The sequence below is a fragment of the Scyliorhinus canicula genome, chromosome 2 (assembly GCF_902713615.1).
Source record: "Scyliorhinus canicula chromosome 2, sScyCan1.1, whole genome shotgun sequence".
Classification (NCBI taxonomy): domain Eukaryota; kingdom Metazoa; phylum Chordata; class Chondrichthyes; order Carcharhiniformes; family Scyliorhinidae; genus Scyliorhinus; species Scyliorhinus canicula.
Genome location: NC_052147.1, coordinates 116,127,272 through 116,146,726, shown reverse-complemented (window position 1 = coordinate 116,146,726; position 19,455 = coordinate 116,127,272). Strand labels below are relative to the sequence as shown.

Genomic DNA, 19,455 nt, shown 5'->3' with positions numbered 1-19,455 from the left:
ATTCAAATTCCACAATGTGCCATGGTGAGTTTTGAACCCGCGACCCCAGAGCGTTACCCTGGGTGTCTGGATTATTAGTCAAGCGAAAATACCACTACACCACTGCCTCTCTGTACCATACAATAGCCAATGATAATTACATCAGCTGTCCATATCATTTAATGTTATTAAACCACTAAAATTGTATAGGTAACTTAACTTTTTTTTTAAAATTTTATTCTCCTTCTTTTTCACATTTTCTCCCAAAGTTACACCCAACAATAAACAATAATCAGGAACAAATATGTCAATCCCCATATCAATAACAACAATCCCATCCTCCCACCAAACCCCAAACATTAGCCCACATGTGCACATAAACAAATGACAAAAAGGAATCAGGAATCACCCATAATCACCATTAACACACACAACCCCCCTCCACCCAACCCACACGCCCCAACTAATGTTCGATGTTATCCAGTTCGTGAAAGTGCATAATGGACTTCCGGTTGCGGCTATGCAGAGCTAAATCGCACGTTCGGCAGCTCCCACTTAGAATGGACTTTTGGGCTCTTTTCAGGGCCCCCAACAGCATTTTTGTGACATTTCCTGGTGTGGGAAGGAGCTTGCAACATTCCCCCGACAATGTATGGCTTGGACCAGGGGCGGGGCGACTAAAAAAGTGGTGGTGAAGCCAAAGAAAGTGAGAGGGAAGAAAAGCAAGATGGCGGCGGGCAGAGACCAAGCAGCGTGGATGCAGTGGGCGGAGGAGCAACAGGAGGCTCTCCAGCGCTGTTTCAGGGAGCTCAAAGCAGACCTGCTGGAGACAATGAAGGCTTCCATTGATAAGTTGCTGCAGACCCAGGCAGCCCAGGGGGTGGCGATCCGCGAGGTCCGAAAGAAGGTCTCGGAGCATGAAGACGAGATCTTGGGCCTAGCGGTAAAGGTAGAGGCGCACGAGGCGCTCCACAAGAAATGGCAGGAGAGATTCGAGGAGATGGAGAACTGGTCGAGGCGGAAGAATCTGCGGATCCTGGGCCTCCCGGAGGGGCTGGAGGGGTCGGACATGGGGGCCTATGTGGTCACTATGTTAAACTCGCTGATGGGAGCGGGGTCCTTTCAGAGGCCCCTGGAGCTGGAAGGGGCCCGTAGAGTGCTAGCGAGGAAGCCCAACGCCATCGAGCCGCCGCGGGCAGTGCTGGTGCGGTTTCACCGATTCGCTGATCGGAAGTGTGTCCTCAGGTGGGCCAAGAGAGAGCGGAGAAGCAGGTGGGAGAACGCGGAGGTTCGTATTTATCAGGACTGGAGTGCGGAGGTGGCGAAGAAGCGGGCCGAGTACAACCGGACGAAGGCGGTGCTGCACAGAAAGGGGGTGAAGTTCGGCATGTTGCAGCTGGCGCAGCTGTGGGTCACCTACAAGGACCGGCACCATTATTTTGAGTCCCCGGAGGAGGCGTGGGCCTTTGTTCAGGCCGAGAAGTTGGACACAAACTGAGGGTCGGGGTGGGCGCCGTGCATTGGGATGGTCGGGGATTGACGAGGTTGTGTTGCACTTCGAGTGGGAGTTCTTTTTGTTCGTTCTCTGTTCTTGTTTTTTCGCGATTTAGGGTGGATGGTTGGGGTGAGTTGGGCACTGTTGGGGGGTGGAGGGTCGGTCGGGGGGACGGGGCCCCCATGGGGGAGGGGAAGGCAATTGAATGCGAATATGCGGAGGCTCCTGAAGGTCATTTTGATGTCGGCAAGTGAGGGGGAGGCGGAGGTAGTGGCGGCAATGGACGCTGAGAAGGCCTTTGATCGGGTAGAGTGGGAGTACTTATGGGAGGTGCTGAAGAGGTTCGGGTTTGGGGAAGGGTTCATCAGGTGGGTGAGGTTGTTGTAGGAGGCCCCGGTGGCAAGAGGAGGTCTGAGTACTTCCGGCTGTACCGAGGGACGAGGCAGGGGTGTCCCCTGTCCCCCATGCTTTTCGCATTGGCGACTGAACATCTGGCTATGGCACTGAGGGAGTCGAGGAACAGGAGGGGGCTGGTGCGGGGCGGGGAGGAGCATAGGGTATCGCTCTATGCGGTCGACCTGCTACTTTATGTCGCGGACCCGGTGGGGGGGATGCCGGAGGTAATGAGGATCCTCAGGGAGTTTGGGGAATTTTCAGGGTACAAGCTCAACATGGAGAAGAGCGAGCTGTTTGTGGTTCACCCAGGAGACCAGGAGATGGGGATTGGTGAGCTCCCACTAAAAAGGGCGGAGAGGAGCTTTAGATATTTGGGGGGTCGAGGTGGCCAGGAGCTGGGGGGCCCTGCACAGACTTAATTTCACGAGGCTGGTAGAGTAGATGCCAGATGGAGGAGGAGTTCAAGAGGTGTGATGCGCTACCGCTGTCTTTGGCGGGTAGGGTGCAGTCAGTGAAGATGACGGTGCTCCCGAAGTTTTTGTTTCTGTTCCAGTGCCTCCCCATTCTTATCCCGAAGGCCTTTTTTAGACGGGTCAATAGGAGCATAACGGGATTTGTATGGGCACGTGGGACTCCGAGGGTGAGAAGAGTATTCCTGGAGCGGGGCAGGGATGGGGGGGCTGGCGCTGCCCAATCTCTGTGGATACTCCTGGGCCGCTAATGTGGCGATGGTGTGCAAGTGGGTGCTGGAGGGGGAGGGGGAGGCATGGAAGAGGCTGGAAACGGCGTCTTGTGAGGGTACGAGTCTGGAGGCGCTGGCAACGGCGCCTCTGCTGTCCACTCCAACGAGGTATACCACGAGCCCGGTGGTGGGGCTGCCCTCAAAATCTGGGGGCAGTGGAGGTGGCACAGGGGAAGTTGCGGGCCTCGGTGTGGACCCCGATACAGGGAAACCACCAGTTTGTCCCGGGGAGTATAGATGGAGGGTTTGCGGGGTGGCATAGGGCAGGGATAAGGAGGTTGGGGGACCTATTCGTGAACGAGAAGTTCGCGAGCCTGGGTGAGCTGGAGGAGAGGTACGGGCTCCCCCGGAAAATGCCTTTAGGTACCTACAGGTAAGGGCGTTTGTTAGGCGGCAAGTGGTGGGATTCCCGCTGCTGCCGCCACGCATGGTACAGGATAGGATGCTCTCGGGGGTGTGGGTTGGAGAGGGTAAGATTTCGGCAATATACCAGGTGATGCAGGAGGAGGAGCTGAAAGGTAAGTGGGAGGAGGAGCTGGGGGAGGTGATCAAGAAGGGGACTTGGACAGATGCCCGAGAGAGGGTCAACTCTTCCTCTTCATGTGCGAGGCTTAGCCTCATACAGTTCAAGGTGCTGCACAGGGCACACATGACCGGGACAAGGATGAGCCGGTTTTTTGGGAGTGAGGACAGGTGTGTTAGATGCTCAGGGAGCCCAGCAAATCATACCCATATATTCTGGGCATGCCCAGTGGTGGAGGAGTTTTGGAAGGGCGTAGCGAGGACGGTGTCCAGGGTGGTAGGATCCAGGGTCAGACCAGGCTGGGGGTTCGCAATATTTGGGGTTGCAGAGAAGCCGGGAGTGCAGGAGGCAAAAGAGGCCGGTATTCTGGCCTTTGCGTCCCTGGTAGCCCGGCGGAAGATTCTTCTCCAGTGGGGGGATGCAAGGCCCCCGAACGTTGAGGCCTGGATCAATGACATGGTGGGGTTTATCAAATTGGAACGGGTGAAATTTACTTTAAGGGGGTCGGTACAAGGGTTTTTCAAGCGGTGGCAACCATTTCTGGACTTCCTGGCAAAACGGTAGACAATGATCAGTGGCAGCAGCAACGGGCGGGTGTTAATTTATTATTCCTGTTATTGAGTTTTTTTACATTTTTTATATTCTGCACTTTATATTTTGTGAAAACTTTAATAAAAATTTTTTTTTTTAAAGTGCATAATTAATAATTCCCATGAATTATAGAAGCCCTCCATCCTTCCCCTCAGTTCAAAATTCACCTTCTCAAGAGTCAAGAATTCCAACAGATCCCCCCCCGCCACGCCAGGTCACAGGGTGGAGAGGTTGCTCTCCAACCTATCAGGATCCGGGCGATCAACAAGGCGAAGGCTACAACATCTGCCTCCGCATCTGTTTCCAACCCTGGCTGGTCTGACACCCCGAATATGGCCGCCCGGGGGCCCGGGTCCAGTTTCACATGCACCACTTTAGAAATTACCCTAAAAACCTCCTTCCAGTAATCCTCTAGCTTTGGACAGGACCAAAACATATGAACTAGATTAGCGGGCCCCCCTCCCGCCCCACAATGTTCATACACATCTTCTACTCTTTTAAAGAATCGGCTCATCCTCGCCCTCGTGAGGTGTGCTCTCTATACCATCTTCAGCTGCATCAGCCCCAACCTCGCGCACGAGGTGGAGGCGTTCACTCTCCAGAGCACCTCACACCAGAACCCCTCCTCCATATCCTCTCCCAACTCTTCCTCCCACTTTGCTTTGATCCCTTCCAGTGGTGCCTTCTGCTCTTCCAAAATAGCTCCGTAAACCGCTCCCACAACCCCCTTCTCTAGTCCCCCTGTCGTCAGCACCTCCTCCAGCAATGTGGAGGCCGGCTCCACCGGGAAGCTCTGTTTGTCCTTTCTGGCAAAATCTCGAACATGCATGTATCTAAACATTTCCCCCTGCTCCAGCCCATACTTTGTTTCCAGCTCCTTCAATCCTGCAAACCGACCCCTAAGAAACCCTGCCTTATCTCCATGCTCGTAAACTGCACCCCTTGCTCGTCTCAGTTGACGCACCGCCTTCCTGCTAGATAGTCAGTCAAAGCTCGCCTGTAGTTCCTTTCTCTTTTCCAACTTTGCTGGGTCCCCATCTTCTGCAAGACTCCTATCTACCTCCAACATCTCATCTATTACCCTCTGCTGCTCCAACCTCACTTCTTTGTCCACCCTGGCCTTAAAACGAGATCACCTCACCCCTCACCACCGCCTTTAGAGCCTTCCAGACAACTATAGGTGAATTAATTTACAAAGCCAAACACAATAAATTATCTGCAGCAGATTATTTTACTCATTATATGATACTATAATTGGCCGACTCCAGCTCATGGTCTGTAACACTGTAGGTAGCAGATGAGGAACATATCAGTCATGATAGAATGGCGGAGCAGACTCGATGGGCCGAATGGCCTAATTCTGCTCTTATATCCTCTAAACTTATGAATATTACAACAATTACACCATCATGAATCTGAGGAAGCACCTGCACCCTAAAGCAAGGAAATGATAATGGCATAAAATATAATGGAAGATTGATGGGTGTTTTACAGTTTAAAGAAAGACTAATTATATTTAAATAAAAGCAAAATACTGTGAGGGCTTGAGATCTGAAATAAAACAGAAAATGCTGGAAAAGCTCTGTGGAGACAGAAGCAGAGTTAACACTTCCAGTCCAATATGATTCTTCTTCAGAACTGAAGGAAGACAAATTATACTAAAGTCTGCCGAAAGCAGAGGTCAGTTGCTGCAGACTCTGCACGTGAACCAAATCAAATGTTTACTGTTTCAGAAGCCAAATACGTGTATCACTGTACACAGAGAAGTTTGTCACCAGTAATTATGGCAAGTGTCTCCATCTTAGAGCGTTACCGGGTTCCTTCTGATACTACTGAGATTTTATAGACTATAATCTGCAAGAAGAGTGACTATCAGTCTGATGGCCGCTGCATATCTGAGCACACTGCCACTGATGTGGCTAAACTACACCACCGTTTTTCATTTTACACTTTGTATACAATGAAACACCAACGTGATCCAAGCACATAAAATGGGCCAACAGCCATAGGCAACCGCCTAGGTGGGACAGCCATTTTCAGATTATATGGTGAGAGGAAGAAAGACCACAGCTCACTTTGCTCATCTTCTCCCATCCTAACACTTGACTGCATGATGCAATGATAAGGACTAATCAGGAAAATGAATCTCTCTCAACTAGTCTCCAACAGAACCAGAAATGGCACAAGGAAAACCCCAATAGTGGAGAGCATTGGGAACCATAGGATCAAAGTCAGCATTTTCCTCCCAAGCCTGCTCCACTTACCACATTACGTGTGGCCATCTGATTAAGATTGCTAACGTAAAATCTTTTTCAGAGTTCTGGATTTGTTGTTCCAAAATTAAATCAAAATGAATCATTGTGGGGTGTGTAGAGGTTTGAAAAACCTCCTTTCGATCAATACATAAAGCATGGAGACGATAGGTACTTGGTGCACATTTCTGGATATAAACTTTATCCCAGATTCATTGACTATTTAACTCAAAAACAAAAATGAACATTTCCAGTTCCCTCAGTCCTAATACATACCAGAAAGTGCTCCAGAAAGTGCTTACTGGTGCCTGTGCTGTAGAAAAAGGCTGCCTTCCAGGAAGGTTTGTCAGAGTTTGTGAATAATGCTAGTGTAACCTTTTCAGCCTCTGACAATCCAAGAGAAACTGAAACAAAAAACAAGAAAACAAAATAAAAATAGTCAAATAGTGCAATCCGACTCGCACACAACCACACCACAATGCATTGAAGTACATTCCAGTGACAAGCTTGAAAGCATCATCCAAGACGTCTGCAGCAACATGTTACAGAAGTTCAACAACCACTGTCAAGCCTGTCTTTATGGTAGATGGGCATCTGGAAAGGAGAAAGTTAAAAGCCATCTTTCTAAACTGCAGACCTGGGTTAACCTATCTAATACTTCAAATAATTTAAATGCTTCAACCCCTGAGAGCAAACTACATTTCAAATAATGCTACTCATCAGATATTAATATATTTTTGACTAGCCTGACATTTGGCCAATAAAATATAGAGAAGCATATGGACCCGGTGGGTCAAAATCCCTGATTATCAGCTAGCTCAAGGCCATATAAACGGGAGTCTGGCGACTAATATTTAGCCCAAGAGATACAATTAACTTTTTTTGTTCTGTGTGGAGGTCCTCAAAGAACATCTACACCATTACTATAAAAAAAAAGTTATACCTCGAGAATCCCTACATGCAGAAGGAGGCCTTTCGACCCATCGAATCTGCACTGACTCTCCGAAAGAGCACTCTACTTGGTAGACTGATGATTTAGTCAGTCTTAGTCCAGTTGGCAATAGTATTTTAGAATTGGCACTGAACTGGGGAGAGGATTGAAAAGAGTCAGCCAAATATTCCCTGTGTTATCAGTGAATATCTGCTTCTGGAACAGTGTGCACGCTGAAACAGCTTGAGGCCAGGATGGAGCTTGCTTGTCATACCTCCACAATCTAACAGCTCAGTCACAAGAAATTGTGTGCGTGTGCACACATGCGTGCGTGTGTGTGTGTGTGTGTGTGTGTGTGTGTGTGTGTTGGGGGGGGGGGGGGCTGCTTACAGGTAGGAGATAACTGGAAAATAAAAGAATTATACAAGTCTTTGTAAATTATCAGCTTGAGAATGACCCAATGACTCTGTGCCTCTAAGGATTAAAATAAACCAAAGTAAAATTATTTCTGTAACTACAATAGGAGATGGTCAAGTGAAGGATGTACACACTACTGGTTACCTCTTTCAGGTGAGATTTGTGCGACTAGCTTCTCTTTAGTCCTCTCGATGGATACAGTGCTGTACAAACTGATCAGCATCTGGTTTGATTTTCTAAGCATAAAGCCAAGTAAGCGCTCCTCATTCAGTCCGTAGTCTGTGGCACAGCAAGCATCATACAGTTCTTCACACAACTGTCGGATTTCACAGGCCTGTCTTTCCACGTCAAAAGTAAGCACAGAAACAACAGAGTAGATATGGTTTTTGGTCCACTCCTGCGCATTCATGGCAGATCCATTCCTGGCCTTTCCCTGGCGAGCTTCCCTCAGCGAACATAGGGCATCCCGCAAAAAGTCAACCAGAAGTTTCTGTAGCCTGTGGTTATATTCCACAGCAGAACTATTGCTGTTTTCTACCAGCAAGTAAGCAACCACAGCCTGCACAAGCTGAGGGTTGCTGGACAAAAGGCCCCACAAAGAAGAAAATGCCTCAGGACTAAGCTTACTGGCACTGAAGTCCTCTTGCCTCTCAATCACCAGATCAGGATTATGACAGTTTAAAAATATATCATGGAGCTCCTGTGCAAAGAATAAAGTAGATCATTAGTATCACTTATTATCCAGTTCTGCCAAAACTAACAAAATCACTATGAACCTAGGAATATTACTGATCCAGTTCTGCCAAATTTAACAAAATCACCACGAACCCAGGAATGTCACTGAATGTTTAACACGTCAATACGTCAAATATTCTGGGGAATATCACCGCCATTCTAGTTTTAAAATTGCACAGCAACGTAATGTAGCAGCAAATTAGCCACATGTATCAGTAATAGTCACTAGCTGTCTCAAGTAGCAGATCAATTTAAAAATAAAGTCACTGAAATTATTTAAATGGAATATAGTAACCTCACCTTTATGACGTCTTGTGGGATCTGTGGTTGCAGCTGCTCCAGGAGCAGGAAGAATTCAATCTCGCTCCTGACAAATGGCGGAAGCGATATCTGGTGTAAAAAATAAATAGCTATTTCAGAATCAAAGAATAAGATGTCTGGAAATGAACATAAAACCTAATTGCCACCATTCAGAATCACTGAATGCATGAAGTGTCCATTTACCTGATCGTGTGACCACCAACGTTCCAGTTCCAGTAGCCACAGCCAGGCAAGACGACGAGGACTAGAAATTGACTCCCACCTGCACATAACCAACCAGTCAGAAATCAACATTTTACAAGTCATTGAAAAATTAAAAGTGCTTAAAATTTTTGAATTAGATGAAGTCTGCCACAGTTGAAACATTTTCGGCGGATCAGTTTTGAAGTGCCCTGTAACTTCTCCAGTCTGGAAATCTACTGTTCAGAAACACCAGTTGTCCTGAAATAATTTGAGCAGACCCAAGCAACTCATGGCATCTTTTTAGTAAAGTTTTTTCAGAACAGAAACATAGAAGATACATTAGTTGGGTAAGTGAAACCATTTTTATTCCATTTATAATATTTTATGTTTCTGATAAATATTTATATCTACAGTGTTTCCCAGTTTACAAACTTGTGAGGAGCATTCTTTTTTTAAATAAATATAGTGAATCCAATTTTTTTCCCTCCAATTAAGGGGCAATTTAGCGTGGCCAATCCACTTACCCTGCACATCCTTTTACGTTCACGACTTCGAGACCCAGGCAGACATGGGGAGAATGTGCAAACTCCACATGGACAGTGACCCAGGGCCGGGATCGAACCTGGGACCTCGGCGCCATGAGGCATCAGTGTTAACCACTGCACCACTGTGCTACCCACAATGAGCATTCTAATGTCATTCATAATTCACAAAACTCTAAAATCCAGAAATGATTTAGGACACAGGACTTGGGAGCAGGAGTTTGCCTTCGACCTCTCGAGCCTGCTCCACCATTCACTAAGATCATGGCTGATCTGGTTGTGGTCTTGGCTCCACTTTGCTGTCTGCCAGCTGTCTGACCTCCATAACCCTTGACTTCCCTGCCTTTCAAAAACCAGTCTAACTCTGCCTTAAATAAATTGATCCAGCCTCCACTGCTCTCTGAGGAAGAGAAATCCACATACAAACAACGCTCAGAGAAAATATTTCTCTTCATCATAGTCTTAAAAGGGAGACTTAAACTGTGTCCCCTAGTTTTGGTCTTCCCCCATAAGGAGAAACATCCTCCCAGTATCTACCCTGTCAAGTCCCCTCAGGGTATGGCATGTTTCAAGAAGATCACCTCTCATTGTTCTAAACTCCAATGAGTCCTGATTTAGTCCTAAGCATTCTGGACTGAAGAGATCACAGCATGTTTGGCATCCTAAAGACTGGAAAAGCCAAAAAATACACAGCAGCTCATATAGGCATTTTTAAAACCTCTAGTTATGGGTCTGTAAACTTATCCAGTGAATAACTATGCCATAAAGACCAGAAAGAACCCACGGCTGGGCTGAACTAGCCAATCAATTGGGCCTCGGCACTCCCTGATTTGGGAGGATAAACCAGAATTCTAACCACAGTTTAGTGATTCCCCTACCCACCCACGGGGAGAGTCCATGAATACACTTTGGCTGAGGACAGGATTACACAAGATCTGCGATGACACTTGCAGCCAAAATTCTACTAAAGATCAAAGGTGATCCCTTGGGTGAGCTACCGAATACTGATCTGGATATGTGGCTGTACTAAATCAAGAAACTAATTATTTTAGGAAGGAGGAATGTGGGGGTGGGAGACATATCTTTCAGAAGGGATTTTTTTTTTTTTAAAGTATTTTTATTCTAATTTTAAAATTGTTACATTTAACACACATAACATTACAAAACAAAATAAACTCAATAACCCCTGAACCCACCTCTCACCAACACCCCAATGAACCTCCCCACCTCGCCCCTCCCCAGCTGTTGACGGTAGCCAGCTTCCCAAAATGTAACACCCTGCCCTGCTCCAATCACCTGGAAGCCACCCTAAGTGCCGTTAAGCCTTATCCTCGCTTATGTGGACCAGTTCTAAATTACCCCTGGCAAGGTCACCCAGGTGTGGCCGGAGTCCTGGGTGCCAGGTGAATCCGGTGAATATATATTTTAATGAGCTGTACGGCTCATATGAATATGCTGATCTGTGCCATGCCTGTTGAGGGCGAGATCCAAATTGTGACGCCTTGCGAGATTCCATTGAATCTCACGAGACAGTTCAGCATCACAAATCTCCCGAGAGGCATCCTGACCGCAAGTCAGGCGCGACGAGGCCACTGAATTGCGCCCCATGGTTTTGAATCTTAATAGGCATGTGATGTCAATTCAGTACATCTGATAGCCATGGTGCCAGAAGGAACTGAAAGTGTAGACAAACTATTTTTCATTTATAAGAAAGAGATGGCACAGCAAAGGAATTCTTAGCAGTCACTGCACAACAAGAGTTTTAGAAGCATTAGCTGTTACAGCCACAATTTTCACCCAAGTAGCATTGCAACGGAATTCAGGGAGAGATCGGCTGGTTTGAGAGATGGGCAGGCAGCTGACATGTAATTTAGATGATGTGATGTAATGGATTTTAGGAGGAACACAAAATCAGGAATGGTGGCTGACATTTTGGGTATGGGCATATACCCAAAACATCAATTATCCTGTTCTTTCTGTCAAAGCTGCCTGGTCGGCTGAGCTCTTCCAGCAGTTTTGGTGTCTTTGCTTCAAATTTCTTGCATCTGCAGTATTTTGTTCAAGCAGCAAATGCATACACCTAATGGAAAAACACTGGAAATTGATTAACTGAGACAATGGGGTTGAAAAAAAATCTCTTGAAGAGAGAATTCAAGTACATAAATCCAAACAATAAAGGCTAGCAGAACTCTGTGTTTTATAAGTAGAACCACAAAGTGCAAGAATAATTAATTTATAGGGAACATTGATACGGCCACCGTTAGAGAACTGTGCTCAGCTTTGGAAATCTCATTATAGAAAGGACATTAAGGCCATAGAAAATATACAGTGTTGATTCCCAGATTGATACCAAAGAAGGGAAATTAAGTTTATGAAGGGAGTCTTGAGATACTGGGATTCTGCAGTTAAGGCTTTGAAAAAAAAAGTGTTTAAAATTCTGCTTTTTGGGGGGGGGGGGGGGGTGTGTGTGTGTGTCCAGTGATCAGCATGATGAATTTTAGATTATAACCATGAATGAGGAAAAAGCCAAAGAGAAATATCACTACACAGAATATGTTAACGTTCAGAATGTTTTGCAACAGGGCACGACTGAGGCATGAGTGATGAGAATGTGGAACTTGCTATCATGTGAGATGGTTGAAGCAAAAAGCATGGATGCATTTGAGAGGACTGCAGTTAAGTAGATGAGGAAGGATATGTTGATGGGTGAGATGAAGTAAGGTGAGAGAATGGTCATGCCTTCCATAAACACTTATGGACTGTTTGGCAACTGGCCTGTGCCACAAAATTCTATAATACAGTAAATATGAGTCTATGAGAAGAGATCAGGCAGTGGGACCAGTTTTGGGTTGCTCTAGCTAAGAGACAGCACAGACACAATGAGCTGTGTGATCTTCTATGTGTTGCAAACCTATGCTTCCAAGGCCTCCTCCGGAGTACTCACCTTAGCTTGTATGGACAGACAACGATTGACTGAAGGATGTCCTCCACTTGTTCTGCACCACCACCTTGCCATTGCCTTAATTGAGGCATACAGGCTTGAGCCAAGGCCCAGTGTCCCTGCCGCAACTGCTCACAGAAGAACACAAACAGCTTCTCCAGTGAGTCATCTTCCTCTCTCCCAAATGGATGCATGTTCACAGCCTTCATCCCAGTTGCCAGGTAAGACAAAGATTCTTCCATGGTAAAGATAATTTGCACTATAGGCTATTTAAGCACTTAAGGTGCATTGCCTGCAAATAAGGAAATTATGTTAAATTAAGTTAAAACACTAAAATTGTTTTTACTTGCATTAGTGCAGTATTATAAAGCAGAAGTTGTAGTTTAAGCACAAAGGAAACAGCTGCCATACATTTTACATTTCAATTTTTGTTTCCTCTATTTTACATAATTATTTATTCTCCTAGAAGAGGGTAGATAAATGACTTCTGGTGATAAAATTGTCTCCTGCAGTAAGTGTCCACCAAGAAACTTCAGACTCTAAATTTCCAAAATGTAAGACAGGAAAACACCTGCAGTAATTAAACATCACTAATGAAGTTGTGAAAAGACGCAACCTCTAAATCTGAATTTTCAGAATGTAATTTCATTTTACCATTAATTTTCTTAATTTACATTTGCAATATTTTCAACCATCCATTATTTGGGGAATTTTCAACTATCCTAACAGTGAGCAATGCTAATCAGGGCCAGAGATGTATCGTTTTATTTCAATGCCAGGCTAAGAAAGTGTCTGTCTTATGCATTCTGTTTCAACATTCTACTAGCACCAAAACTCACAACATTTAGGAACAAGTCAAGAATGATAGCTACAGGAACAATTAATCTAGCCATGTACTTGTAAACTATCAGAAATAGCTTTCCAACAAACACAAACAGCTGCATAATGACAAAGTAAACAAAAAACATACCACAGACCAAAAACACATCGTTATTCCAAGGAAACAATCAAAGGGGCAAAACTGAGGACAGGTGGTCCTATGCTGTGCTGACGGAACAAAGCTCCAGTTTGCTGCCACTGCCAAAACTGTGTTGTTCATTTCTCTCAATTTAGCACACTCTAGCTATTTAAACTCAGTTCCCCAATTTCTCACCACAACAGCAAAGTGTTAAAATCAATGGGTGAGCTGCATCATGCCACATAAATGTAGAAGAGTGGCCTTGGTTGTAGCAGGAATCCTGGGGTTACAAATTTGAATGTAATTGACTTTAAGAAATCAATTAAAATATCACAGTGAATTTTCCCATTGAATGTATCACAAACAAGATTAGTTTCTTGAAGGACAATACAGTTTAAGGACATTTTACTTAGTAACAAACACAATTTTGCCACAGCTGCCAACAAAGTCATTACAATGATCTGCTTACATAAATACCATGCACAGGTTGCAGTATGAAGTCTCAATGTGAACCCACAATCAGATTCTTTCTTTAGCCACCAGTGCACATTTTGAAATCAAGGGCTCAAAAAGCTTATAGTTTTGCTTAAAACAGAATTAGACATCTGATGTCAGCTGTTTCAGCAAGGGCACTGCATTGAAGACGTGGAAGAGATAGGGTCCTCGGTCCTGATCACCATGCTGCAATTCCTATTGAAATGTGCAGAGGGTGATAAATGACGATGGGATTGCAATTAGCTGAGCTGTCTCCCACAGTCAATTCACTTGCCAACGTGCACAGTCTGAATATTTCACGAGGTCTTCAAATCCACCTTCAGAAGGGAAGTGTAACAAGCGACAGTAAGATCCAGATTTGCTGCAAAGATTAAAACTTGATGGACGATAATTCAAAAGTTAATTGTGGGAAAAAAAGACATGCTGTCAGTTTTTTGTCTTACACTCACAGGACAGACACAAAAATGTCAAATTTCAAGGGGAGCAACATAGAATTTATTCTTGCTCCTGTCCTTATGAGTGCAAGATGAAAAGCTTCAAATGCATGTCTCTTTTTTTCAAGATTCATAGCTACTGGGGAGCAAGTTTTGGCAAGGGAGGTAGGTGTATGAATGTTGAGCTATATTTGTAAACACACCTTACTTTGCAACAACTGACAAAAGGTGAATTAAAGCAAAACCCTATGGATGCTGGAGATCTAAAATGAAAACAGAAAGGGATAAATTTACTTGCAGGTCTAGAGATCCTCCGTCCTCTGAAGGAAGACCGCAACCTAGAAAGGACCCTGTGGACCCCAACACACAGGCCCGCCCATCGCCTCATCCGCAAACGCGACCCCAGAGACGTCATCCACTTACTGGCCTTCGACCCATCCACACGAGCGTGGTCTGGACATCCACCAACCTGTGAAGCCAAACCGCAGCCCGACAGCGACCCGGAACGCTCACCCACACAGACCCATCTACCGACACAGGAACTGCAAGCAAGGCAACAAGACCTCCATCCACACACCGACCAGAGTGAATAACCTCACTGGACACAACTATTTCCTGAACACTGCATACTCTCGCCGTCTCCCAGGCTCGAAAAGAAGCAGTCACCCCAGGAAACGTGGAAAATGTGCAGGCCTGCAGGCGAGAGTGAAACAACGCAACCCCAAAGCCCCTCTGCCAAGCTTACTCCGAGCTAATAATGTCCAATCTCTAGAAAACAAGCTAGACGAACTTAAAGCCAGACTCACTTTTCAAAGAGAACTAAGGGACTGCTGTGTGCTGTTTCAGGAGACATGGCTCACTCCTGCTTCACCGGACTGTGCCCTATAACTTTCTCAATTCACCGAATGGAGCAGCCTCAGGCAAGGCTAGGGGAGGTGGGGTCTGCCTCCTAATCAACATCTCCTGGTGCCTAGATGTAGCAACAATGGAGAGTTTCTGCTCCCCAGACCTAGAATACTAGACGCTATAATGCCACCCTGCTATAATGCAGCACGGTAGCACAAGTGGATAGCACTGTGGCTTCACAGCACCAGGATCCCAGGTTCAATTCCCTGCTGGGTCACTGTGCAGAGTCTGCATGTTCTCCCAGTGTCTGCGTGGGTTTCCTCCGGGTGCTCCGGTTTCCTCCCGCAGTCCAAAGACGTGCAAGTTAGGTGGATTGGCCCTGATAAGTTGCCCTGAGTGACCTAAAAGGTGAGGAGGGGTTATTAGGTTAGGGGGATAGGGTGGAAGTGAGGGCTTGGGTGGGTCAGTGCAGACTCGATGGGCTGAATGGCCTCCTTCTGCACTGTATGGTCTATGTTCTACCTTCTGCAGGAGTTCAGCTCTGTTATCCTGACGGCAGTTTACATCCACCCCATGCGAATGTGAAAACTGCACTGGACGAAATATTAATCACCAAAAATAGCCTAGAAACTAAATATCCAGAGGCCTTGGTCATTGTAGCTGGAGACTTCAATCGAGCCAAGCTCAAGAGTGTACTACCAAGTTACCACCAACACGTCACCTGTTCCACCAGAGGCCCAAACATCCTGGACAACTGGTACACAAATATCAAACATGCCTACCGCGCCATCACCCGCCCACACTTTGGCAAATCTGACCACAAGGCTGTGCTCCTGCTCCCTGCTTATAAGCAAAAACTGAAGCGAGAGAATCCATCAAAGAAAGTTGTGCATTGTTGGTCTGAGGAATCGGATGATCTCCTATGGGACGGCTTAAGAGTCTGTATTTTAAAAATCTGCGACCAGCCTGAACGAGTATGCCACGACAGTAACTGACTACATTAGTAAGTGTGTAGAAGACTGTGTGTCAAATAAGCAAATCCACGTGTTTTCAAACCGGAAACCCTAATGACCAGGGATATCCATTGCTTTCTGAAGTCTAGGTCTGAGGCGTTCAAGTCAGGCGACCCTTACCTATATAAGAAAACCAGATATGATCTAAAGAAATCCATCAAAGATGCCAAAAGACAATACCGGACCAAGCTCGAGACCCAGGCTAGCCACACGGACTCCCACCGACATAATGGGCTATGAGATGAAAGCATGTAAAATCGCCGACTCCGATACATCCCTCCCTGATGAGCTCAACGCATTCTATGCACGCTTTGAGCAAGAGGTCAGCGAGAGCAAGCCCTCCATCCCAGAAGCCTTGGATGAACTTGTATCTGAGATCACCATTGCAGATGACAGAGCAGCCTTCTCGAAGGTCAACCCATGGAAAGCCACTGGCCCGGATGGGGTACCCGGACAAGCACTCAAGTCTTGCGTGGATCAGCTGGCGGGGGTATTCGCAGACATCTTCAAACTCTCTTTACAAAAATCTGAGGTTCCTATCTGCTTCAAGAAGGCGACCATCTACCCTGTACCAAAAAAAAGCCAAGCAGCGTGCCTTAATGACTATCGTCCAGTGGCTCTGACATTCATCATCATGAAGTGCTTCGAAAGGTTAGCCATGGCACGGATCAACTCCAGCCTCCGATTGCCTTGATCCATTACAGGTCTACCGCTGCAACAGGTCCACAGCAGACGCCATCTCCATGACCCTGGAACACCTAGATAACAAAGACACCTATGTCAGACTCCTATTTATCGACTACAGCTCAGCCTTCAACACCATCATTCCTAGGAAACTCATCTCCAAACTCCGTGGCCTTGGCCTCGGATGCTCCCTCTGCGAATGGATCCTGAACTTTCTAACCCACAGGCCACAATCAGTAAGGATAGGCAACAACACCTCCTCCACGATCATCCTCAATACCGGTGCCCCACAAGGCTGTGTCCTCAGCCCCCTACTATACTCCTTATACATCTATGACTGTGTGGCCAAATTCCCCTCCAAGTCATTTTTCAAAATTGCTGATGACACCACCGTAGTGGGTCAGATTTTAAACAATGACGAGACAGAGTACAGGAATGAGATAAAGAATCTGGTGAACTGGTGCGACGACAATAATCTCTCCCTCAATGTCAACAAAACAAAGGAAATTGTCACTGACTTCAAGAAGCGTAATGGAGATCATGCCCCTGTCTACATCAATGGGAACAAAGTAGAAAGGGTCGAGAGCTTCAAGTTTTTAGGTGTACAGAACACCAACAACCTGTCCTGGTCCCCCCCATGCCGACACAATCATTAAGAAAGCCCACCTAGGACTCTACTTTCTCAGAAGGCTAAGGAAATTTGGCGTGTCAGCTATGTCTCTCACAAACTTCTACAGATGCACCATAGAAAGCATTCTTTATGGTTGTATCACAGCTTGGTATGGAGCCTGCTCTACCCAAGTGCCCAAGACTGCAGGAAACTACAAAAGGTTGCAAATGTAGCTCAATCCATCACGCAAACCAGCCTCCTATCCATTGACTCTATAATTCCCACAGGCTCAGAAAGGCAGCCAGCATAATTAAGGACCCCAAGCACTCCAGACATACTCTCTTCCACCTTCTTCCGTCAGAAAAGAGATACCAAAGTTTGAGGTCACGTACCAACCGACTGAAGAACAGCTTCTTCCCTACTGCCATCAGACTTTTGAATGGACCTACCTCGTATTCATCTTTTCTCTACACCTTGCTATAACTGTAACATTATATTCTGCAGTCTCCCCTTCCTTCCCTATGTACAGTACGCATTGTTTGTACAGCATGCAAGAAACAATACTTTTCACTGTATACTAATACACGTGACAATAAACCAAATCAAATAGTAAAACTCCACAGGTCTGATGGCATCTGCGGAGAGAGACAGTGTTGAGTCCAATATTAGAACTGAATCTGAAGAGTCACAATGACTCGAAAAGCTTTTCTCCCAGCTCAGGTGGCTGAAGCAGTAACATTCATCCAGTCACAATGTTTGCCCAGTGTGGATTCTGCTGATATTGAAGGAAAAAACAGTGCAAAATTTCCAACCCCCATCCAATACAGATCAGTAATAATGACACCAGTAGGGGAGTTCCCACTTGGAGGTGCACAAGACCAATTCGGACAGGTTTTACTTCGTTCCCAACCTTTACCCATCTTCCTTTGCTAATCAGCCTGTAGGCAGAAAGGGGAATAGGGAGATCCCACTCTTGCACTCAAATTGCACTGACAGTGATCATCCCCCACCGAGTCCACCGCCACTTCCCGAAAGCCTTACTTTAAGACACTGTCGGTGAGACGGGGGAAGTGGTTGGAAGGGGGCTGGAAAGGGTTGACTCCGCCGGCCGTCTGGACGCTGCTTTTAAAATTGGGCGGAGGGCCGGCCTCCTTCCTCCGCCACAAGCCCGGGCGCGTCACGTGATGGTCACGCCGGGTCACAGGTCGCCGCTTCCGGCGCGTCTCCATGGGAACGGCCGAGCGGCCTCCTTCGCCGGAGGCCCCACCGAAGCCGAACTCCCAGAAAAGCTCGCACCGTTTCTAGATTAAATCCCCCGGCCCTTTAACTTTTATTTTGTATCCGCAGCAACTTGATGTCCCCACCGAACGAAGACAAACCCGAGACTCACGGCCGGTAGGAATGGTTGGTTCTCTAGCGCCTTTCACCGCCTCAGGATGTCCTCAATGCTTCACAGGCTGATGGAGTCCTTTTACTGTGTGGATGTTTGGCCCCGATTTGTCGTGTTGGAAACGATGCCCAACGAGCTCCCACCACCGACCAGGTGATATCACCACTTGGATTGGAGAAGCCTGGACTGTCTTCTATATATATATATATATATATGTTTCTGGAACCCACCTCTTCATTCCCCTGAGGAAGGAGCAGTGCTCCAAAAGCTAGTGATGCGAAACAAACCTGTAGGACTTTAACCTAGTGTTGTAAGACTTTGTACTGTCTTCCTTCGAGAAGAGAAGTTTGAGAGGAGGTTTGATGGAGGTATTTAAAAATCACGAGGGAGCTGGACAGATTGGATCGGGAGAAACTGTTTCCCATTCGGGAAAGGATTACGAACTAGAGGGCGCAGGGAGGAAGGTGAAGTCCCTCTGCCAGAGGGTGCAGGATAGGTTTTATGAGGAAAGGTTGAGGGAGCTAAGGCTTTTCTCTTTGGAGCGGAGGAGGATGAGAGGCGACTTACTAGAGGTTCATAAGATGATGAGGGGGATAGATAGAGTGGATGTTCAGAGACTATTTTCTCGGGTGAATGTAGATGTTACAAGGGGCATAACTATAAGATTCAGGGTGGGAGATATAGGAGGGATGTCAGAGGTAGGTTCTTTACTCGGAGAGTGGTTAGGGTGTGGAATGGACTGCCTGCTGTGATAGTGGAGTCGGACACTTTAGGAACTTTCAAGCGGTTATTGGATAGGCACATGGAGCACACCAGAATGACAGGGAGTGGGATAGCTTGATCCTGGTTTCGGACAATGCTCGGCACAACATCGAGGGCCGAAGGGCCTGTTCTGTGCTGTACTGTTCTAACCCCTTGAGGTTGTGTGCAGCAGAGAATGTCTAACATGAAATATAAACATAAATTTCAAATATAAC

General features: G+C 46.4%; 1 protein-coding gene across 1 annotated transcript in view; it reads right to left on the bottom strand.

Annotated features, from left to right (window-relative positions):
- Positions 1-18,256, bottom strand: part of zfyve26 (zinc finger, FYVE domain containing 26) — a 112,122-nt gene extending 93,866 nt beyond the window's left edge. Inside the window, 6 exon segments of the mRNA XM_038785575.1 lie at positions 6,255-6,382; positions 7,471-8,026; positions 8,362-8,451; positions 8,566-8,644; positions 12,052-12,340; positions 18,130-18,256. Of these exon segments, the coding sequence (XP_038641503.1) occupies positions 6,255-6,382; positions 7,471-8,026; positions 8,362-8,451; positions 8,566-8,644; positions 12,052-12,290 (1,092 nt within the window). The 5' untranslated portion in view covers positions 12,291-12,340; positions 18,130-18,256.
- Between the last annotated feature and the right edge of the window lie 1,199 nt (positions 18,257-19,455).